Consider the following 19,719-nt stretch of genomic DNA (forward strand, 5'->3'; position numbering starts at 1 on the left):
TTGGGGGTTGGTGTAAAGGCAGGACATTGGGATTAATTCAACTGTTGTTAAAGCGATCATAAATTAAATAGGCCAAAGTGGGTGACACGGTGGCATAGTGGTTAGCACTGCTGCCTCGCAGCGCCAAGAGACCCGGGTTCAATTCCCTCCTCAGGCAACTGTGTGTGTGGAGTTTGCACATTCTCCCTGTGTCTGCGTGGGTTTCCTCCGGGTACTCCGGTTTCCTCCCACAATCCAAAAATGTGCAGGTCAGGTGAATTGGCCATGCTAAATTGCCCGTAGTGTTAGATGAAGGGGCAAAGGTAGGAGAATGGGTTTGGGTGGGTTACGCTTCGGCGGGTCGGTGTGGACTTGTTGGGCCACAGGGCCTGTTTCCACGCTAAGTAATCTAATCTAATGTAATCTAATCTAACTTGCTTCTGGACTGTCACATTCTACAATTGTATGATTATTCATGGGTGAATAAAATCTCTCTAGTTGAATTTGATTCAACATGGGCGTTTTGAGGAACAGGACTGTCAGAATATTTTAATTCCAAATTCTCTTCCAAACCACAAACCATCCCAATTTGGGAATAAATTACTGTTCCTTCATTTTTCGTGGATCAAAGTCCTGAAGCTTCCTATCTATCAGCACCAAATGGACTGCAACATTTGAAGACGGTGACTCTCCACCACTGACTCAAAGGAAAATGGGGATGGGCAAAAAATACTTGACTTATGATCATTTGACTATATTTAATGAATTAGTCCTTAAACATTGACATATATAAATATTGCTTTTATGTTGTGAAATTGGTTTTCATGCCTTGTGAAATGATCAGTTTTTCCAAATGTTCACCAACAGTCGATTGTGACTTTTTGTTCTTGGGAATATTTGACATGACGAGTGAGAGTGTCAGCTTTGTCTTTCTCTTTGTAAAAATGCCTCAAACCTTCTCAGGCTTTTTTGAAGGTTGTTCAGAATGCCATCAATAGAGTCGTGAGAGCAAATCATCTGCTTGTTTGTAGTCATAAAATAGAATTAGGCAATGCCCACAAACAAAACACTCTGACAATACACTAGCAATGCGCAATTGTTAGATGCCTTGCCAGTGTTCCTGAGATGTATCATTTTGTTCCCCAGGGTACTGTTATCAGGGTTAGTTTGCTCTTCAGTTATCCTTTACAATCTTGGGCTGTGAACCGCAAGCCAGGCACAAGAGAATGTTGGGTAATGGCAGAATATCAGACCTGATCATAGCACTGACTGACAAGACTACAATAAGAATGAGTCACTGTCTTAGAAGTAATATATCACAAGGCACCAGAGGGCAACAGGTGCCAATGGAATGCACTCAAGTAAAAGTTGTACTTCTGACACTAGTGAGGGAAGAGGAGTTGTTAATTGTATATTCCACTTGTGCTCATTTGTTACCCCACATTTGCTGTGTCCAATCAATGTCCAATACATTCGCAATCAAAGATTACAAACCTTTCATTACCATTCCTTGTAGTCTTCTTTATTACTATTTAGAGTCTTGAGCTTGAGCTTTGCTTAATTCTGGTTTATGATTTTCCAGATGATGTAAACTGAATCATGGGGCAAGTTTGTGTGTGAAGTGTTTATTTGCTAAGCATAGTGTTTAGGTTTTCTTTCCTTTTAATTAATTTCTCAGTGCTCACCTTTATTAGTTTTTTTTTAACTGTTCTTTGAAAATTGCGGAGTTTGAAAGCCTTGTATGTAGATTAAGAATTGATTCATGGATGCTTCATTGTTGAACAGTGAAAATATTTGTGTTCCCTCTGCTAAATTTCATTCCCTTGAAAATGTTTGCCAAAACTAGTGACCCAAAGCCAATTTAGATGGCAGATGAAACAGCAATTTGTGATGAGTTGTGATTAGTCTTACTGAATGATTTTATGGCTTTCCTTTTCGTAGGAAGAGAACCATCTATATCGAGTGACAGCAGAACAGATTCTTCTAATGAGAGCTACCATTACAAACACAGTCATCATGAATCTGCGATCAGCCATTTCTCCTCTGAGTCGCAGGGTACAGTGATTTATAACATGGAGATTGATACAGCCTCTCAAAGCAGCAGGGACACAGGTACTATAAATTTATAATTGAAGTGTAGCCCAAAGAATAGAAAATCAATATTTGCAGTACAGATCCTGGCAAAATTCACTAAATTAAAATAATAAAGGATTGTAATTTCAGCAAAGGAAATTTTACTGTGGATGCTACAAATTGAAATGTTGTAAAAGCTGAGAATAAATTGATGCAATTCTCTTAAATTTACAACTCACTGAATGAGCCTTTAGAATTTTTCAGACACTTTGGAGATATAAGTAATATTTTATGAGTATATGTTCTGTTGAAGGACTTGAAACTTGAATTTCCCTTTTTTAATCAAATCAGCTAATGCTGTCTTTTAATGTTTTGCAGTATGGAATTAATTTGGTAGCTAGAATTAAAATAGTCAAATCAGCCAAAATAATCTGCACAAAGCCTGGAGAGCTGTTTGGATGTCAGTGATCTGGTCACTATAACAGTTGGATTACCATGTCTGTTTGCTGCACTTTGATCAGTTACATTTTACTTGTTGGTTTTGATCATGCTTAAATGGGTCACTGCTTGCCATGCCATGGTGAGCCTGGCAGATAACCGGAACAGGGAATGGGGAACGTTTTTGTTGGGAAGTGAGATTTTTCTAAAGAGGCTGCAGGTAACTCAGCAAATGTTGAATGTTCTCTGGTATTTGATCAAAATAGGTGATGCACAGGCTCAACAAGTAGTTCTTGTGTAAAGGGTTCTCGGAATAGCTCTGGAACCAGCTCACCATTGTAATGATGAGGAATCAAACACATAGTTCAAGGTGCGTTGAGATGACAAGATTGAAAGATTTTAGCTTATTTGGGGAGGGAGCTGGAAATAATGGCATGCGTAGATTTTGTAGCCAGACTATTCTTTGTCAAAGGCTATTATAACGCCAGTCTTACAACTGAAGTAAATTATGACTAGTCCAGAACTAGACAACAGATAAGCGCAGAGGTCCCGAAGAAGTTCACAGAAGTAATGGTCAGATAACTGCTCCCGTGTGTAGCAAAGCGGTTCCCCTGCATTTTAAATGTTTTGTTCATAAACTCTTCTTTCATTTCATCTTAAAAAAAATCTAATCGTAAAAGGAGTAATCTGCACACTTCCAGGAGCTGCTGTTATGTCTGTAGGTGATGTCACCACCAATCAGTCTGTTGGTGAGGAAATGAAGGGCCAAGGAGAGGAGCCTCATTGCAGGGGAAGAGAAATTGTTGCTGCAGGTACCACTGCTATCATTGTGGGATAGTGGAGCCAAATGTGAGTGATTCCTTTGAACCGGTCAATAATGAATAAGATTAGAGAAAGAAGGTACACTTGGACCACAGACAGGACAAGGCAGAGTAATGGAAATTTGTGACATTGGTTTGGATTTCTTGGTAGTAGTGATGGGAGCCTGTTTGAAGAAATGGTGTGGATCTCTCAGTCAGTTGGGTTGAACACCTTTCGCCATGATGATGGGATTTCATTGCATGTTAAGCAAATGGCTGACTACTTTTTTAAAGATAAAAGTCTGCTAATGTGTATACAATTTTAGTTTGAGGGGTGTTTAATATTTAGTGCACAAATGCAACCTGACTTGAGAAGCTTGGAATAGATAGGAAGGTGTAGTTAGGAAAATTTTCACAGAAATCTGAAACAGCTACTGAAACATTATATTTGAGGATGCTTACTTGCTTTCCTGGTAGTGAGGAGAGCTCAGTTACTTTCAGATATGAGGTCACTAACTACAGTATAATTACAGCGATTGACACTATTGTTTGATAATGCAAGAGACTTACGATCATGCAACATGGATTATTAGGAACATTATATTAGTCAGTGAGTTGGAGGCAGAGAATCAATTGAGCTTTCCCTGCCATGTTCAGTTCTTTTTAAAAATTAATGCTTTTGACCTGAGAAATTGATATTTTGTCTCAGGACATCATATAGACAGTGAATCTAATCATCAATCTCCTTTCAAAAAAGGGATTTCTGTGGATAGAAGACGGAGTTCCAGCCGACCAAGGCACCCTGATAATCGAGAGAAGACAGAGAAATTAGATGAAGTTCCATCCTGTGGTTATCATAGTGAAGGTAAGGAAAGAAATCTGTCTAGAGCCCTGTTGCAAAAGTGCCATGAATTACAAATGCAGTGTAGTGGGTGCTTGTAAATAGTAGAGTGTTGTTCCTATGCGTGCTTTAGCCTTTCTGTCTTTCATGTCTATAGGTGAAACGCTGAAAGAGAAGCAAGCCCCAAGAACTGGACCAAAACCACCTACTAGTAGATTGAAGGACTTCAGAGAAACTATGAGCAATATAATTCATAATCGACCTTCTCATAACCAAGACCCAAGTAACAGCAAATCATTTCCAGCAAAAACAACAGAGCCTGTAGATAATGACAGTTTTCGAATGTCAGGTGGACAGTCACGAGACTGGGAAACAGAAAGCACCAGCAGTGAATCCAAATCAAGCTCATCGAGCAGGTCAAAAACGTACTTGTGGAAACCCAAACGAGAAGTTCTTAATATTGATAGCATTTTTACAAAAGAGAAAAGGAGGGGTCCATGTTATATGCAGTTGAATACAACACCCGAGGATGACATAAAAGATTGTAACCACAATAAGACTGAAAGTTCAATCGGGGTTGGAAGTGCTGCTTTGACACTGGACAACACACAGAATGGAGGAAAAGGTGTAAACTTAAATAATGACCGATATGAAAAGGCTGGGTGTCCTGGTAAAAGTATGCAACAAGCAGGACTCCATAGTTCAGGAGAAAATGAATGTTTCATTCAGAGAATGGAGTCTGGTTATGAGAGCAGTGAGCGCAATAGCAACAGTCCAATAAGTTTGGATGCTTCAGTTACTGATGGGATTCCTGGTGGAGTACAAAACTCTAGTGCCAATCCTTTCAGGTAAATCAGTCATCTGGTTAGTACTTTTTGATTGTTAGAGCTGGAGATCATATTTAATTTTGCTTTACAGTGTATGTTAAAACAGATATTTTCAGAAATTGCCTCTGACGCTTCTATTAACATACTTTTTTCCATTATCATTATTTTAAAATCTTCAATCGTACCAAGTGCCCAGCCAAGCATCGCATACCTTTAATAGGGGCTGCACGTTTCTTCATACCCAAATGGGATTAGACCATAGGATTCTTTGACTGGCAGATCAGATTGAAGGATAATTAACTTCTCACTTTCTATAGTTAGTACACATATTACCAAAATGAATTATTCATTTTGGAAACAGGGCTTGCATATTTGAGTTTACATGATACAAACAATTTAATTTGATGTCACAAGTTAGAAACATTGCTCTATCACAATGACTCTACATGTACAGACTAAATTATAGCTGTCCAATCATGATTATCATAAAAATACTGCTTTGCTTTTATGCCTGTAATTTGACTTCGATTGGAATATTACACTTCTGTTAGCCTGTAGCCTCAATTTGTTTTCGCTTCCAACATACCAGTGATAATTGCTGTTATCTGACAGTCCAAGTGGCCAATTATGTGCTGGACAGTGAATGTCAATTTCTTTGAAGCATTGTGTGTTATGCTCTATTTATAGGGAAGCAAATGCCAAGAAGCCTATCAGTTCTGGTCCTTCATGGAAAACTGTTCCCAAGTCAAAGAGTAGCAATGCCTTACAGCAGGAGTCATCAGCAGCCTCAAAGAGCTGGGTGAACATGCAGCAAAGTTTCAGTAAGAAAGTCTTTTGTACCCTAATTCTGTATGCATTTTTTTTCCAATGGATTGAAATGTACTGTGTTAAGTGAAAGTGTACTAACAAAATGACATCAACTTTTTCTCCTTTCACCACTTAAAAATGTGAATCTTTTCAAGAAATGGTTTTTAAAGCAACTGTGTTTTACCCATTTGAACATGCTTGTAATAAGATGTTGAAACGTTTCCTGATGGGCTTGACCATCATTTATTGATGAAAGAACTTTTGCTTGGTTGTTTATTTTCTAAGTTTAAAAATGAAGCAGTGTATTCCCTGACTTTTGATAAGGATCCATTGATTTAGCTCACTGACCAGTAATTAAGAGAAAATGTGCATATTGTGCAAATCCTTCCATTTCTCCTCTTCCAACAATTAATAATTTGTATTAGATATTATTATATCTTTACAAGAATAATGTAATGTTCCTTTCTACTGGACTTCAAATTTAATTGTATTCCAAGAGCCAAGAATTATGGAAAGCCTACACTTTTAAGGAATTGAATTAAACAGGTTTGTTAATGCCAGAGGGAATTATATCTCAGTCACCCCACAGAAACTAACCTGATGTGACCTTCCAGCATTTGCATGCCTTGGTTTATCAGGAATTGGACTGACTTGCCTCAAGCTTATTTTATTTTGTACTTAGAGGAAAGAGGAGATATTATATTTGATTTCAACTCTGGTTTCAGAGCAATGGGGTGATGCTCTGTCACCTCTCACCCTCTTTGCATTTAGCAAATACTCTTTAGATTAACTCTCTGATATTTGCAGCAGTTAGTGATTTTGAATCAATTTTTTACAATAGACATATTGAAGTTGCACATACTCATGACTGCTACCAGGACGTCGCCAGGAATTGAGTTCAGCGTGCATCTCATGCTTAACATTCACCATCCAGCACATGTTATTTAACCCAACCAGATGACACTGCCATTTGTGTACCACTCAAGCCTCCCCCTTATCTTTGTTCACCTAACAACAAAATTCCCATTCCTTATGTGTTTATTTTGATTTTTCATAAAAGCATCTGTAATAGGGTCTTTCAGGTTTGTGCACTTTGAACTGCTAAAATTACTGATGTGGCACAGCAGCCACACCAATTTTATGTTTTTACTGTGCTTCCCCAAACAAAATCTTTCAAGAATTCCATTGTTGGTCTTACAGTCCATTGTATTCCTGCTTTTTTAAAAACCAATTATTTTATGGAACCACCTCAGCTTTGACTGCAATACATCAAATGCCAGGAAATTGCTTTTACAAACTCGTGGTCAGCTGGTGCAGCTGTTGGTGCTACTACAACGAACCAGCCACAAATGATGTGAATATGGAATGTTGCCAGAGCTAAGTATTTTAGTTAAACAGTTCACAGTGGGATTGCAAGAATCTACAAACAAATGATTTTCATTTTCAGAAACAGCATAGAGAGAACCGTTGAGCTAAATCACCTACCCAATCACCTGCTTTTTGTGGGCCTGTGTTTAAGTTCACAGGCTTAGCCAGCCTGCTGTCAGGATGTTTACAACTTAGTTTGGACCTTGCTCCTGGTTCTAACTTGAAGTTGATTGCCAGGCTAACAGGAAAGACACTGTGTTTAGGATTAGTAGACACTCAGTTGTAGTGTGGGCTGCACTATGGTGCTGTTCTAGTGGCTCCACTTGTCTGACTGTAGTGAGCAGCAGCTGTGTCAAGTATTTTTCAACTTTTTGGGAAGTATGTAATCTTACCCTCTGCTTTGTCCCCTCTGTCAACTGGCTTATAGCTCCCCAATAGTTCAGCTTGAAGTCATTATTCTTGTCCCCCAGACACTGAAATGTTGACTTGACTATAATAATTTTCATTTGATTTTGTTTTTTTTTAAAACGTAAACTTTATGAATTCTCTGCTTCTATGCAAAGCCATACTTGCATCTGTTTCTGGTAATCCTCCTGATATGACACAGCTGTCCCCAGAATGCGAGTATTCGCTGACATGGCTACTTTGGGTCACAGTGAGTGACTTAGCAATGTTTCCCAGATTCCTGGATGGTGCAAGTTGATGTTTTATTGGTCTTTTACTTCACTTGTTTTTCCAGCCAGGTCCTACAGCCTCCTACAGAACTGGAGTAGTGAATAATTCACTGCAGGAGAAACATGCACCATCTAGTGGTGGTGAAATCCTATAAACTCTTCCTCATTCATGCCACACTTTATGCACTGAGCATCTTATAGTGAGAAAATAGTCATTGTAACTAAGTGAAAGTCACTCATGGAAGTTGACTAAGTGTTTGAAGATTTATTAACTTGGAACTTAATCTTTATGTTAGGAAAATCACTAGGTAGCATGTTGCAACTTGTCATGTGGTTCATTTCACCAGAATAAAAGAGCATTGTTAAAATGTAGCCAGTGCACAAACTCTGCAACTTACCACAGTTGCTGCTCAAAAATATTAGCTCAGAGTTGGATATGAGAATTGTGCTGGGTTCCTGCACGTCAGACATCGAGGCTGCTTCTCAAAGTAGCCTTCACGGAAGATCTCCTTAACATTTTGATGCTTCCATCAGAACTTTTCAACAACTCATTCTTTGTGCTACCATACAGTGATCTGATTTCCTTCCAATCTCCTTTCACACTCCCTGCATGGTTAATGAGAATGCCAGGTGGACATTGCGGCAGATTTGAAGTGGTTTCATGTTGATCAGATTTTGCAAACTTGTCAACAGGTAGAAAATTCAAGCCAATGTCTGGTGTGATCTATAGCAATTTTCTTGTTTCAGTGAAACCAATATTATACATTGACATGCAAGTCATACTTCAAAATGAAATGGAATCTATTTGTATAATTTTTATCTGTAATTTCCTCCCTATTATTAATCCTCCTTGCTATCATTAATTCTCCTCCCTTCCTCACCCCCACCACTGCCAAAACATTCTCCCAGATTTGCAGTGCTTTTTATTTCAATAAAGTAAATCTGAAAGGCTATTACAACTCTTCAGTTCTGCTTTAAAAAATTACAAAAACAGGAGTATAAACTCAGGATAGGTGAATGATCATTTAGAACGGAGTCAAAGAAAAATTTAGTTTCCTTTAATGTTCTTATTTGGAACAGATACACAAACTGTTGACAGATATTTTCAGAAGCTGAAAACACACCGCTTTATTGCCATCACGGCTGACTTTCTGGTTACTAGTGATTGTTTACACTGTCGTAATTCCTTAAATGAAAAACCATTTGAGTGTTGTTAGAGCTTGACAAAGAGCTAGAAAACTAGACGGGAAAACACACAAACTAGAGAATTATCTGCCAACCACTTTGAACATCACTGAATGAGGCATGTGGGGGCCAAAAGTGTGCGTAATCCAGAGAGTCTGTTCCAGCTACCTCCTCAAACATCACCTGCCTTACCTAGGGATGGGGGCAGAGTCTGTGGCTTCACTATTAGACAATTCAGTCACCACAGAGTTCAAGACCCTGTAGTGGTAACAAGTCATCCTCGACTCTGAGGGACTATCAAAGGAGATGACTATGGCAAGCTCAAAGTCTATCTCAGCCTTAAATATATTTAGTGATGGGACATGCAAGACCCACTGAGGTAAAGAACTCCAAAGATTTACAACATTTTTTGTGTAGAAATTTGCACAAAACATGAGCAACACAATTTCTTTTTCAGTAGATGAGCAGTTTCTGGCTTGAATTGTGCTTGAAAAAAGATTACACTGTATTCAGACAGAAGAGAAAATTCTAGAGATAATTTGTTGGGATGCGTTTACTACTTGTTGAGGTTCTGTTTCATCCTGTATGGATACTTAGGGAGCTATCCCTGCTCCTGAATATTAGCATATTAGCTAGATGTCTCTGTTGTTGATTATTTTCTTAGTGCAATGCAACATTTGCCTCTGGGGAATGATTTGTGAAACTGATGAGAAAACAAGGCTATTCTTCCCACAAACATTCTGTACCAGAATCTAACACCATATCTATACATGGGTCATTTAAATCAGTAACCTGTTATGGCTTTCAGACTGGACAGAGTATTTTGCAATGATGGCAGTCTTTGCTAAGCTTCTTTAACTGTTAATTTAAACAACTAAAATCATCATTACTTTTGCTAGGGTGATGACATTAGTGTAAGTCAAACAGGTTGGGCCACTCAAAGTTCTCATTTTATTTTGTGTTTACTAACTTGAAACTGTTGAGCTGTAACTTTTAATTAAAATATTTTCAATTCGTGTTTTCCTCCACTGACCTGTCACAATTACTGGTGTGTTCTAGTGCAGTGGCTGTTTAGTCTATTGCGTCTGCACCAGTTCTGCAATGAGCATTATGACTTTGTGCCTTTTCCCTATACCATTGCACTTTGTTTCAATTTCAATAACATCTAATACAACCTTGAATGCCTCACATGAATCTGACTCCAGCACACTTTTTCAGGTTGTGTGACCTGAACCATTCGGTGTGAGAGATATTATTTTTCATATTGTATTTGCTGCTTTTGCAAATCTTCTTACATGTGCATCTTGATCATGATCCTTTTGAGTGAGGAAAATTCTGTATGCAAAAACAGATCTGTATACTTTTATTAGTTTTAACATCTGCTTCAAATAGATGAAAACTATAGTCACCCTGTGCGAAGTGAGTTGGATGAGTTGGAAGAGGAGATTAAAAGGAAAACTAAAGAGGAGGAACTAAGAAGAAAGAAACTGAGGGAAAAGGAAGCAACTATGGTCTTCAATCCCCGGCCAAGCAAATTCATGGACTTAGATGAGCTGCAAAATCAAGGTGAGTGTTTGGCAAGGGGGTGAGGGTGAGGGCATGTGGTAGAAAGAGTTAATCTGGCAGGGTACTGAGGGTGTAGTTGAGGCAATCAGTAGTGATTTGGAGGTCAAGTTCGTAGTTACCCAGGAATTAGAGAAGCCTTTTAATCCTCCTAGCTTTTCATGGGCAGTTACTAAACATAAGTGAGTTGGAACACTGCAAATTATCTAACTTTATTGAATGCTTTAAGAGAGTTCCAAGTGTATGGAAGTTACTCATCAAAAATTGAATTGCCGATGCAATTTATACAAAGTCAACTTGTGGAGATTCTGCATGGTCCTGACTCGCAACTCCAGTCTGCGCAGCTCCATAATTCTAGCCAATGTATTTTACTATTTTAAATAAATTAACCCACAGAGTTGATTAATCTCTTTCGTGATTGTTTATTAAACCATTATCACCAACATGATTGCATCAATCAGTACTGTTTATGTACCTCCATCCATATATTGAAGGATCTCCAAAATAGCAAAGGACTTTTTCTTGGGTTCTATTCACTAAGCTTGAAGGGAAGTGAGTTTTCTGATATTAGTGAGCAGGGCTGTATGTCTGAAAACAATTTTAAAAGCTAGCATGTTTTCTTAAAAGCACACCCTAAGTTTCTAATGTGTTATAAAATAGCAGTGTTAAGTTGGATAAATGTAAACCTCAAACATCATTGCTAACAATCATATATTTTGCATTTATAGATTTCCTTCAAAAATATGTACAACTTAAATATTGGTTCTTTGGGAAAATAATGCAACCATCTATATGAAAGAACATAGTAGAATAAGAATTACTTTACACACTAGTGTTGTATTGGTACTTCCTGGGGGTACATGGGCAAGCATTTGAAATGTGCGTTTATTTGTTTAATTTCCTCAATTTTCACATTTAAATAAACGTAATGTAAATGAAGATACAAATTAGGAGCAATACTTTACATTATAGTTAGAGTTCAGACCTATCTAACCTTATTATATGTCTGCTATTTTACTGTCACAACTTGAGTCTCATGAATAGATGGCTAGAGGAGAAGTACAAGATTACCTTGAACTTTAAACTTAAAATCACTATTTTCGTTCTGCCTCACATTTTGCAGTATTTCCAGACCCTTCCTTTCTTATTTTTTTAACTTGACTCCTTGCAATATATGTTCCTTCCTTCTCACTGCCATGAGAATGTTTTTAATGATGTTGATGCTGATATGATTTTGTGGTAATACTGTTTTAATGTCCCTATCTATTAAAGCATCAAAAGATGTGTTTACGCTACAAGACTGCAGCTGCTGCATTCTTTTGCCGATCAAGCCAGCACAAATAATTTTGCAGACCTGCCAAAATCATTGTTCCAATGAAGCTGCTGGATGATTGAGTGCCCTACCTTTCATTCAGCAAGTAGGGAGGCAGTGGCATGATGGTAATGTAATTTGACTAACAGTCCAGAATCCCTGTCTCATGTTCTGGGGAAATGATAATTAAAAACCCATTCATTTGGAAGGAAATATGTTGTCCTTATCTCGTCCGGCCTACATGTGACTCCAAACCTATGTTTCTTCTCAGCTGCATGGCCACACAGCCACTTCGACAATCTGTAAAAGCTGATGCACATGCTGAAGCCATTCCCAGTATTGACTTCCAGTTTCGGAATTCTCTTGTATGTGGACCTTGGAAGCCTGTGCAGAAGAAAACAAAATTCAAGAAAACATAGCTCTAGACCTGTAACAATGTGGATGACGCTTAATGCCATTTGGGCACTAAATGCTGGCCTAGCCAACAATATACTCATCCCACGGTTGAGTTCTTTTTAAAATGGATTCCCTTGTTTACATCCTATAACTATTCTTGTTTCTCAATCACAGTGGGAACCCAGTGGGTCATGCAGCAATACCTTTTGGAGGTATTTTATAATGAAAGAAGGTTTGAATTGCCTAATGATTTAGATTAGATTACAGTGTGGAAACAGGCCCTTCGGCCCAACAAGTCCACACAGTCCCGCCGAAGCGAAACCCACCCATACCCCTACATTTACCCCTTACCTAACACTACAGGCAATTTAGTATGGCCAATTCACCTGACCCTGCACATCTTTGGATGGTGGGAGGAAACCGGAGCACCCGGAGGAAACCCACGCAGACACGGGGAGAATGTGCAAACTCCACACAGTTAGTCGCCTGAGGCGGGAATTGAACCCGGGTCTCTGGCGCTGTGAGGCAGCAGTGCTAACCACTGTGCCACCGTGCCGCCCACTTAATGGTTGATCTGCTAATCTGCAGCTGTTCGAAGTTTGCCTTCACAGCTACACAGGAAGTCGAAATGGCATGAGTTTGCCAAATTACGTTTACAATTATGTTGTTGTTTGAGATTGAGGTCAGTAGCTTTTTGGTGAGAGACATTTTCAGATTTGAAGGTATTTGTAACTTTCTTCTTCAAGTAAAAACTTATGAAAATACTGCCTTTTTCAAACCAAATTCTTGACAATTTAAGATTGTTATGAAAAAAATCCAAGATTTCATACCTATATCAACTGTAAAATATAAAGGAAGTATTTGATTTGAAAGGGTAAGTTGTGTAATAAATTTGCCACTGCAAAGTGTTCATTATACTTATTAAATGTTCTTTAAACAAGTGCATTTAAAAGAAAACTTGGTGTTGCTTCTGCAGGGAAGACTGACAAGTTTGAGAGGTCATTGCAGGAGGTAGACTCTCTATTAGAACAGTCTTTCCGTCTTGAACAAAAGGATGACTTGGCTGCAGCGCTCAATCTCTGCAATGAAGCTATGTGTAAGTAAGCCTAACTGCCTTTGCTGCTTGCAGATTGAATGCTCTGCTAACCAGTTATGATATTAACCCACTAAAATCTTATAATTTACCACAAACCTGCCATTTCTTCTTTCAATGCATGTCATGTTCCTACCTGGAAATTAGTTCCTTAAACATTAAAATGCCTTGAAATTATATCACAGAATTTATTTGTAAAATAGTGATGTAATGCATGTCAATTTCTAAATTTTAAATACTCTTTGAAACAAAGGTTTTTGTTGTCGTTATTCAAAATGTAGTTATATTTTTAAATGAGGCTTTCTTGGGCACCTTTTCAAAATGGTGCTTTGTTGGAATTTCATATTTGGTTTTAGCCAAATATGTACAAAAACTAATGCTATTTACAGTAATTAATCTAACTGGCAATTTAGTACTGATTCTGTTGGATTTTGCTTTAGAATACAGATTTCCAGTGCAATAAACTGGGCAAATGTGCTTCTCGTTTAGTTTGTCTCTTATGCTTTTGCGGGCCAGAGTCGTGTTTCTACCACTCATTCGCTTTACTTTGACATTCGCTTAGCTGTGTGGCTATGCATATTCTGTGCCAGATATGTGATTTAATAAGCACTTGATGTGACATTTGATAGAGCACCCTTTTTGTAATTAAAGCTGAATCTCATTGCTGTTACAAATCACTGCTTAACATTTCATCAGAACATTTTGTGAGTTTCTCATACTTCTGTTTTACAACTGCATGTTGTTTGGGTCTGCCTGTGCATTTTTTTTTCTGCTGTTTTGCATTTTAGCTAAACTAAGACTTGCTATGCATGAAGGCAGTGCCATCACACACACCAAAGCCCTTGCTGATAAGAAGCTCCATGTTTGCATGAAGAAGGTTCGAAGTCTGCAGGAGCGCATGCAACAATCCATCCACTCCCCTCCACCGGGGATCCCCATCACTGAATGCAAAAGGTAGTAATTTGGGTTCAAGAGGGACAAATGTCAGATAGAAACCATTAAAGCACTGATACTGCAAATAATGTCTTGAAAATAAGATTTATTGATTTTAGAAAATACTTTCTGTTGAGCAAAGTATTCAGTAACTGTCTAAAGTATGTACTTATTTTGATGCCTTTTTTTTTTAAAGGACTGACCTAAATTTGTTTGAAATACTGTCACTTGTATAGAAAAAAGATTAGTTTACATCTTAAAATTGCAATGGAGTAAGTATTGGTATTACTCGTGCTTCAATAAATTTGGGTGACCTCTAAAGGAAGGACTGTGTGATTTTGGTAAATACTTTAAAGATTCACTTAATTTCTTGTCTTGTGAGAATAATGTGTGTAGGAGATGTTTAGAAGATGTACAATGATTCTGCTGCAGAAAGGGTTGTATAGGATATTATCTTTTTCATGAAGTCTAACCATAAGATTGATCACTAACATTTCAACTTTGCTCAGCAATAATTCCTTAAGTTGGATAGTAAGTAGAGTTCACAGTTATACTATAAGTATATCATAGTGTAATTATACTGAAGTAAGTAACTAAATGCTAATGTGAGGTTTTAAATATAGTGTTTAATTACAGCTTGCGTCTATTGATAGGAACATACAGTATATGTTTAGTACTGGTTTTGGATTATTTCCACTGTTCAACTTTAAAAATAACACAATCTTTTTATTTCAGTATGCAGGCTAGCCAGGTCCAAGTACTGCTAACATCAGAGAGAGCAATGGAACCTACCGGTGAATCCGATCACAGGCCCAAAGCTTCCCTCGTCCTGTCAGCCTCCCATCATCAACTTAATCAACATGCTTCTAGGTTACGTGACTCTCAATCAAATTCGCATGGCAAAGTTTCCACTTCATTGGCTTCTGAACTGAAACCAAACCTATCTGCCAGATGTACCACCGAACTTCCATCTCCAAGCAATTGCAATTGGGTGCCAGCTTTTCTCCCCAGGGAGAAGAAGGAAGAGAGTGTCTCGATGTCCAAGCATCAGCTGAAGAATCTTGATGAACCAGTAGAAGGAAAGGAGAAATCAGACTGTTCAGTATTCAACCATAAATTGACAATAAACAAACATGGTTCTTTGCCATTGCTTACAGCTGAATACAGAGGCATGCATCACACATTTCCATCACCATCTCTCCACATGTCAACTCAAAAAGATGAAATAGGTGTCTGTTCAAACAGCAGTCCTTATTCTTCTCAATATTGTAATTCAAGTCAATTTAACGCAACTGATACCGAAATTTCTCCATGTACAACTTTGTCGTCCACAAGCTTGAACTGGTCCCCTGCAGAATCTCCTCCTTATCAGTCACATAGAAGTGATTTAGGTTTGAACTTGAATTCAACGGAGTTTGACAAGGCCTGTTCATCCAAGACCAAAACAACAGTTGACCGGGTTAATGTAAAGTCAATGACACAACAGTTACAAAGGATAAATGTTAAGTTAGGTCAGAGAAGTGATGAAGGTAATTACAAAAGTACATGTTCGGATTTTTCACCAAAGAAATTTGATCAAGAAGTATCCCAGCTACCTCTGACTTTGAATCAAAAGGTGGGAACTCTTCAAGGCAATGATCAGTTGGGTAGTACAAAGTGGTCTTCTGACAGCTTGTATTCTCCCCAGATTTCACACAGACCATTGGACTGTAAAGCTGAGGTATCTGTGACTCCATCTATGCCTACTTACCAAGCAAACACCGATGCTGCTGCAAGAGAAGTATACAGTCACTTGAGAAGGTCAGGTTTTTCACCTGATGTTCAGACAGATGAGACATGTGGACAGAAATACCAAAGTGCTGTCCAAGCAGTTTTCAGGGAAACCAGTTCCAAGGACAAGTCTGTACCAGTGAGGCAGCAAAATAAGCTTTCTTCCAGTACAGCTTCTGTGCCTGTGGGTAAAAGGATTGTTGGTGATATGGAACATTATATGTTACAGTCAGATTACAAAAACAGTGAACAGCATCACTTGCATGATAATCTGCCCAGCCAAAAAAGTAACACGCAAGCTCATGGAAAACCAGAAGTGCAACCATTTAAGGATACAAATCAGAATTTGGAACTGGAATTTTCAGAACTGGAATCGCTCTATCAAGCAAGTCTGCAGGCTTCCGAGAATACCAGATATTCACCAGGGAGACAGTTGGCTGAGAGCACTGCCAGACAAAGCAGTACTAAACCAGGTGAGAGGGCTCAACACGCAATAAGTAAGCAACCACAGTTCCAATCTTTTAGCAACTATTGTGAAGATTCGTAAAGTTTGATCATTAATTGTCAGTTTCTCAGTGAAGTGTTTTGTTTAAGCCACAAAATTCGATTGGAACTACTAAGTTTGGCTGGGATGTGTTTAACGGTACAAGGACAGTCAATGACTATGATAGGCTGAAGGTTAATCATTAAGACACTTGGGTTGTTCATCATACCTAGTCATAACGTGGAATCCTTGTGCTGTCTAGCTGTTTAATTTCCAATCCTTTCTACAAACAGGTACAGACTAAAAAGCAAGAAATGCTAGAGAAACTGAACATCTCTCGTAGAATCTGTGGAGAGAGAAACAGAATTGACATTTTTAGTTCGGGATGACTCTTCACAACTAAAGGGGGCTGGAAAATTGATAGTTTTTTTAAGTGTGGAAAAATGAGGGAGGAGGAGCAAGTGAAACGACTGATAAAGGTGCCCTAAAGCAAAAGGAAAAGCAAGTGCTAATTATGATTGAGAAATGATATGGGAAACCAGTAGGTGTTAATATCAAAAAAGAGGTCAGCTTTGCTGAGAGGAATTCCATTCAAACAAATGCTGAGTACTCATCTGACCACATCTAACCACAGATGGAGTAGTGTACACCGTATTGGGTCATCATATTTACTGAAAGATGTGCGTTGGAAACATTTTTTTGGGAAGGCATACTGGACTAATACTTGGCATGAATGAATGGATTGCCTTATGAGGAAAGGCTAGATAGGCTAGATGTGTCCTCTAAAGTTTAAGGTGTTCCTTTAAGAGAGTTGAAAGCTAGCAAGGACTTAGAGAGGCACGCAGAGTGCTGGAGAAGTTACACTGTAACATTTGGTCCAGCAGCTAGAGTAGCTGGTTGCCTGGATACAAAAACAAATTCAAATTCGGCCAATCAGTTTAAATTATACCCCAAAAATACCAAACTCCAATCAAGTCAAGAAGACTCTGAGTGCTGAGTGGCCTGCTCTTGTTCCTTGTTTGTATGTTCCTACAGCAATTAATCTGCTGATTCAAAAGATTGTTATACCAGATGTACCTGAACCCAGCCAGACAACTGATTGCCACATCGACTTTTTTTTTGGCAGTGGTGCAACATCGAAGGCTCTGGACTATACTGAAAAACAAGATCAAAGCACCATAATGATCAGAGATAGCTGGGTCCAGTTGGAGTATATTCAGAGTCAATTTCAAAAATCTATTTTAATTATGAAAAGGTAGTCACCATATCTTATAGGGCTGCTGTCTGATTAGAGAGAAATAGCTGGTGGTAGTTTAACCTGAGGATCATCAAGCCTCAGGCAGTAGAAGAAGTTGAGAAGGAAAATCCTTCGTGGTAACCTCGGCTTGTTTGGGAGTTGGACCATGCTGACTACATACCTAGTTGTAGTAGAATTAAATGTTATCTTTTGAAGATGACGCTGATTAAAGACAGCTAACCCAATTCATAACTGGCTATGAAAAGGAAGGATGTATTAATGTCTCTCTGATTTTTGTGTCTCCTGTAGTTTCTGCACATACACTTACAAGAAAACACTTCTCTCTGCCTGGCAGAGGTCAGTCAAAAACTCCAACCGCAGAGATTGAGCGTAATGCTTATTCAGCAGTGTCTTGTGGAGCTCCTGTACCTATCCGTACAAAGGTATTTCTAAGTGAATAGAAATTATATTACTAAATTCATAATAAATTGTGAGACTACTTATTGTGTGTACTTACAATGAATTGTCAGTTTCTCTCAGGCTAGCAATATGGGGAGTATTAGCTTTTGAAACTTTGCTGTGGTGAGCTGAGGGAAATTAGTCCTTTTTCAAAACTGAATTTAAAGCAAAAAGCAACTGTTGTGAAGTCCTTTTAATTCCAAGTACTCTACTACTTCTGATTTCAGAAATATTTGAAATCATGGTTTTAAGTTCTGAGTTTTCTTCAGTAGAGATGTGCATCTTAAGTGCTCCAGCAATGTTCTCCTCACTCAAGAAGTTGTTTCATATTTGGGGTTTGGAAAATGGCTTTGCATCAATATAGGAGCAGGTTGGAACTGCCTGACCACAGGGAAAGTCACATTGGCACTTCATGAGTTCGGCAATGAAAGCAGCAGTTTGATGGGTAACACTGGCTATCTTTTGAGGATTCTACAAAAACTATGCACTGCATTATCGTGCAGAATCCATCTAAAGGCAGTTGGTGAACCGATCATAATTTTTAAAATTCATTCATGGGATGTGGGCATTGCTCACTATGCCAGCATTTAATTCACTTCCCTAATTACCTCAAACTATTGATGATAGATGAGTCGAGGTTACTATTCTTGCATACAATGTTTACATGCAGCTATTGCATAAAGCAGTCAGATTAATTAATGTGTGAACTGGATTCAGTGCAATGCTTTTCCAAAACTTAACCTTTTGAACTATACTCTGAGTATCCACAATTTAGAAACTTCATTTCACTTTGAGCCCTGCTATGCCTAGTGAAGTTAGTGTTACGTCCGTTTATGACCAATACAAATGACTACAATTTCTAGCAAGATCTCCTCATCACCCTTTTGCTCTGCTTATTTTAAACTCCTGTGTTTTTACGGACTTTTTTTTCCTTCCACTGCTAATCATGGATGTTTAACTGATCTCATTTACCTTTATCCTCCAACTTTGTAAGATGCATTTTGGTGAATTTGCTGCAAGAGATATTGAGGAAAACGATAATTACAGTGCAGAGAATTTCCGTCGGATTGCTCGCAGCCTGAGTGGAACTATTCTTGCTAACAGAGATCCTGTGGTTCCTTCTCAGAATGTTGTAAGTTAATTTTATTAATTCATTTGTGGAATGTGGACATTGCTGGCTGGCCAGCATTTATTGATCATTGCTAATTGCCCTTGGTAAAATGGTGGTGAGACACTTGCTTGCACCCTTGGTTAAGTGCTATTAGGGACATACAAGATTTTGATCCAGCAACAGTGATGATATAATTTCAAGTCAGAATTGTGCGTAGCTTGGAAATAAACTTTCAGATGGTGATGTTCCCATGCTGAGCTGCCAGAGGAAGTGGTGGAGGTGGGTACAATTATAACATTTAAAAGTCATCTGGATGGGCACATGAATAGGAAGGGTTTAGAGGGCTGGCAAATGGGACCGGACCAATTT

General features: G+C 38.5%; 1 protein-coding gene across 3 annotated transcripts in view; it reads left to right on the forward strand.

Annotated features, from left to right (window-relative positions):
• Window positions 1-19,719, forward strand: part of LOC122541943 (ubiquitin carboxyl-terminal hydrolase 54) — a 135,640-nt gene that overhangs the window by 106,435 nt on the left and 9,486 nt on the right. For all 3 annotated transcript variants that reach the window (XM_043679225.2, XM_043679229.2, XM_043679226.2), the window contains exons 11-20: window positions 1,921-2,091; window positions 4,048-4,155; window positions 4,289-4,979; window positions 5,646-5,779; window positions 10,385-10,558; window positions 13,240-13,359; window positions 14,145-14,310; window positions 15,025-16,532; window positions 18,090-18,223; window positions 19,234-19,371. In XM_043679225.2, coding sequence (XP_043535160.1) covers window positions 1,921-2,091; window positions 4,048-4,155; window positions 4,289-4,979; window positions 5,646-5,779; window positions 10,385-10,558; window positions 13,240-13,359; window positions 14,145-14,310; window positions 15,025-16,532; window positions 18,090-18,223; window positions 19,234-19,371 — 3,344 coding nt within the window. The remainder of the gene's footprint in view (window positions 1-1,920; window positions 2,092-4,047; window positions 4,156-4,288; window positions 4,980-5,645; window positions 5,780-10,384; window positions 10,559-13,239; window positions 13,360-14,144; window positions 14,311-15,024; window positions 16,533-18,089; window positions 18,224-19,233; window positions 19,372-19,719) is intronic.

This window comes from Chiloscyllium plagiosum, unplaced genomic scaffold (genome assembly GCF_037043375.1).
Source record: "Chiloscyllium plagiosum isolate Xiang-an unplaced genomic scaffold, Cpla_swu_hap1 HiC_scaffold_43, whole genome shotgun sequence".
NCBI lineage: Eukaryota > Metazoa > Chordata > Chondrichthyes > Orectolobiformes > Hemiscylliidae > Chiloscyllium > Chiloscyllium plagiosum.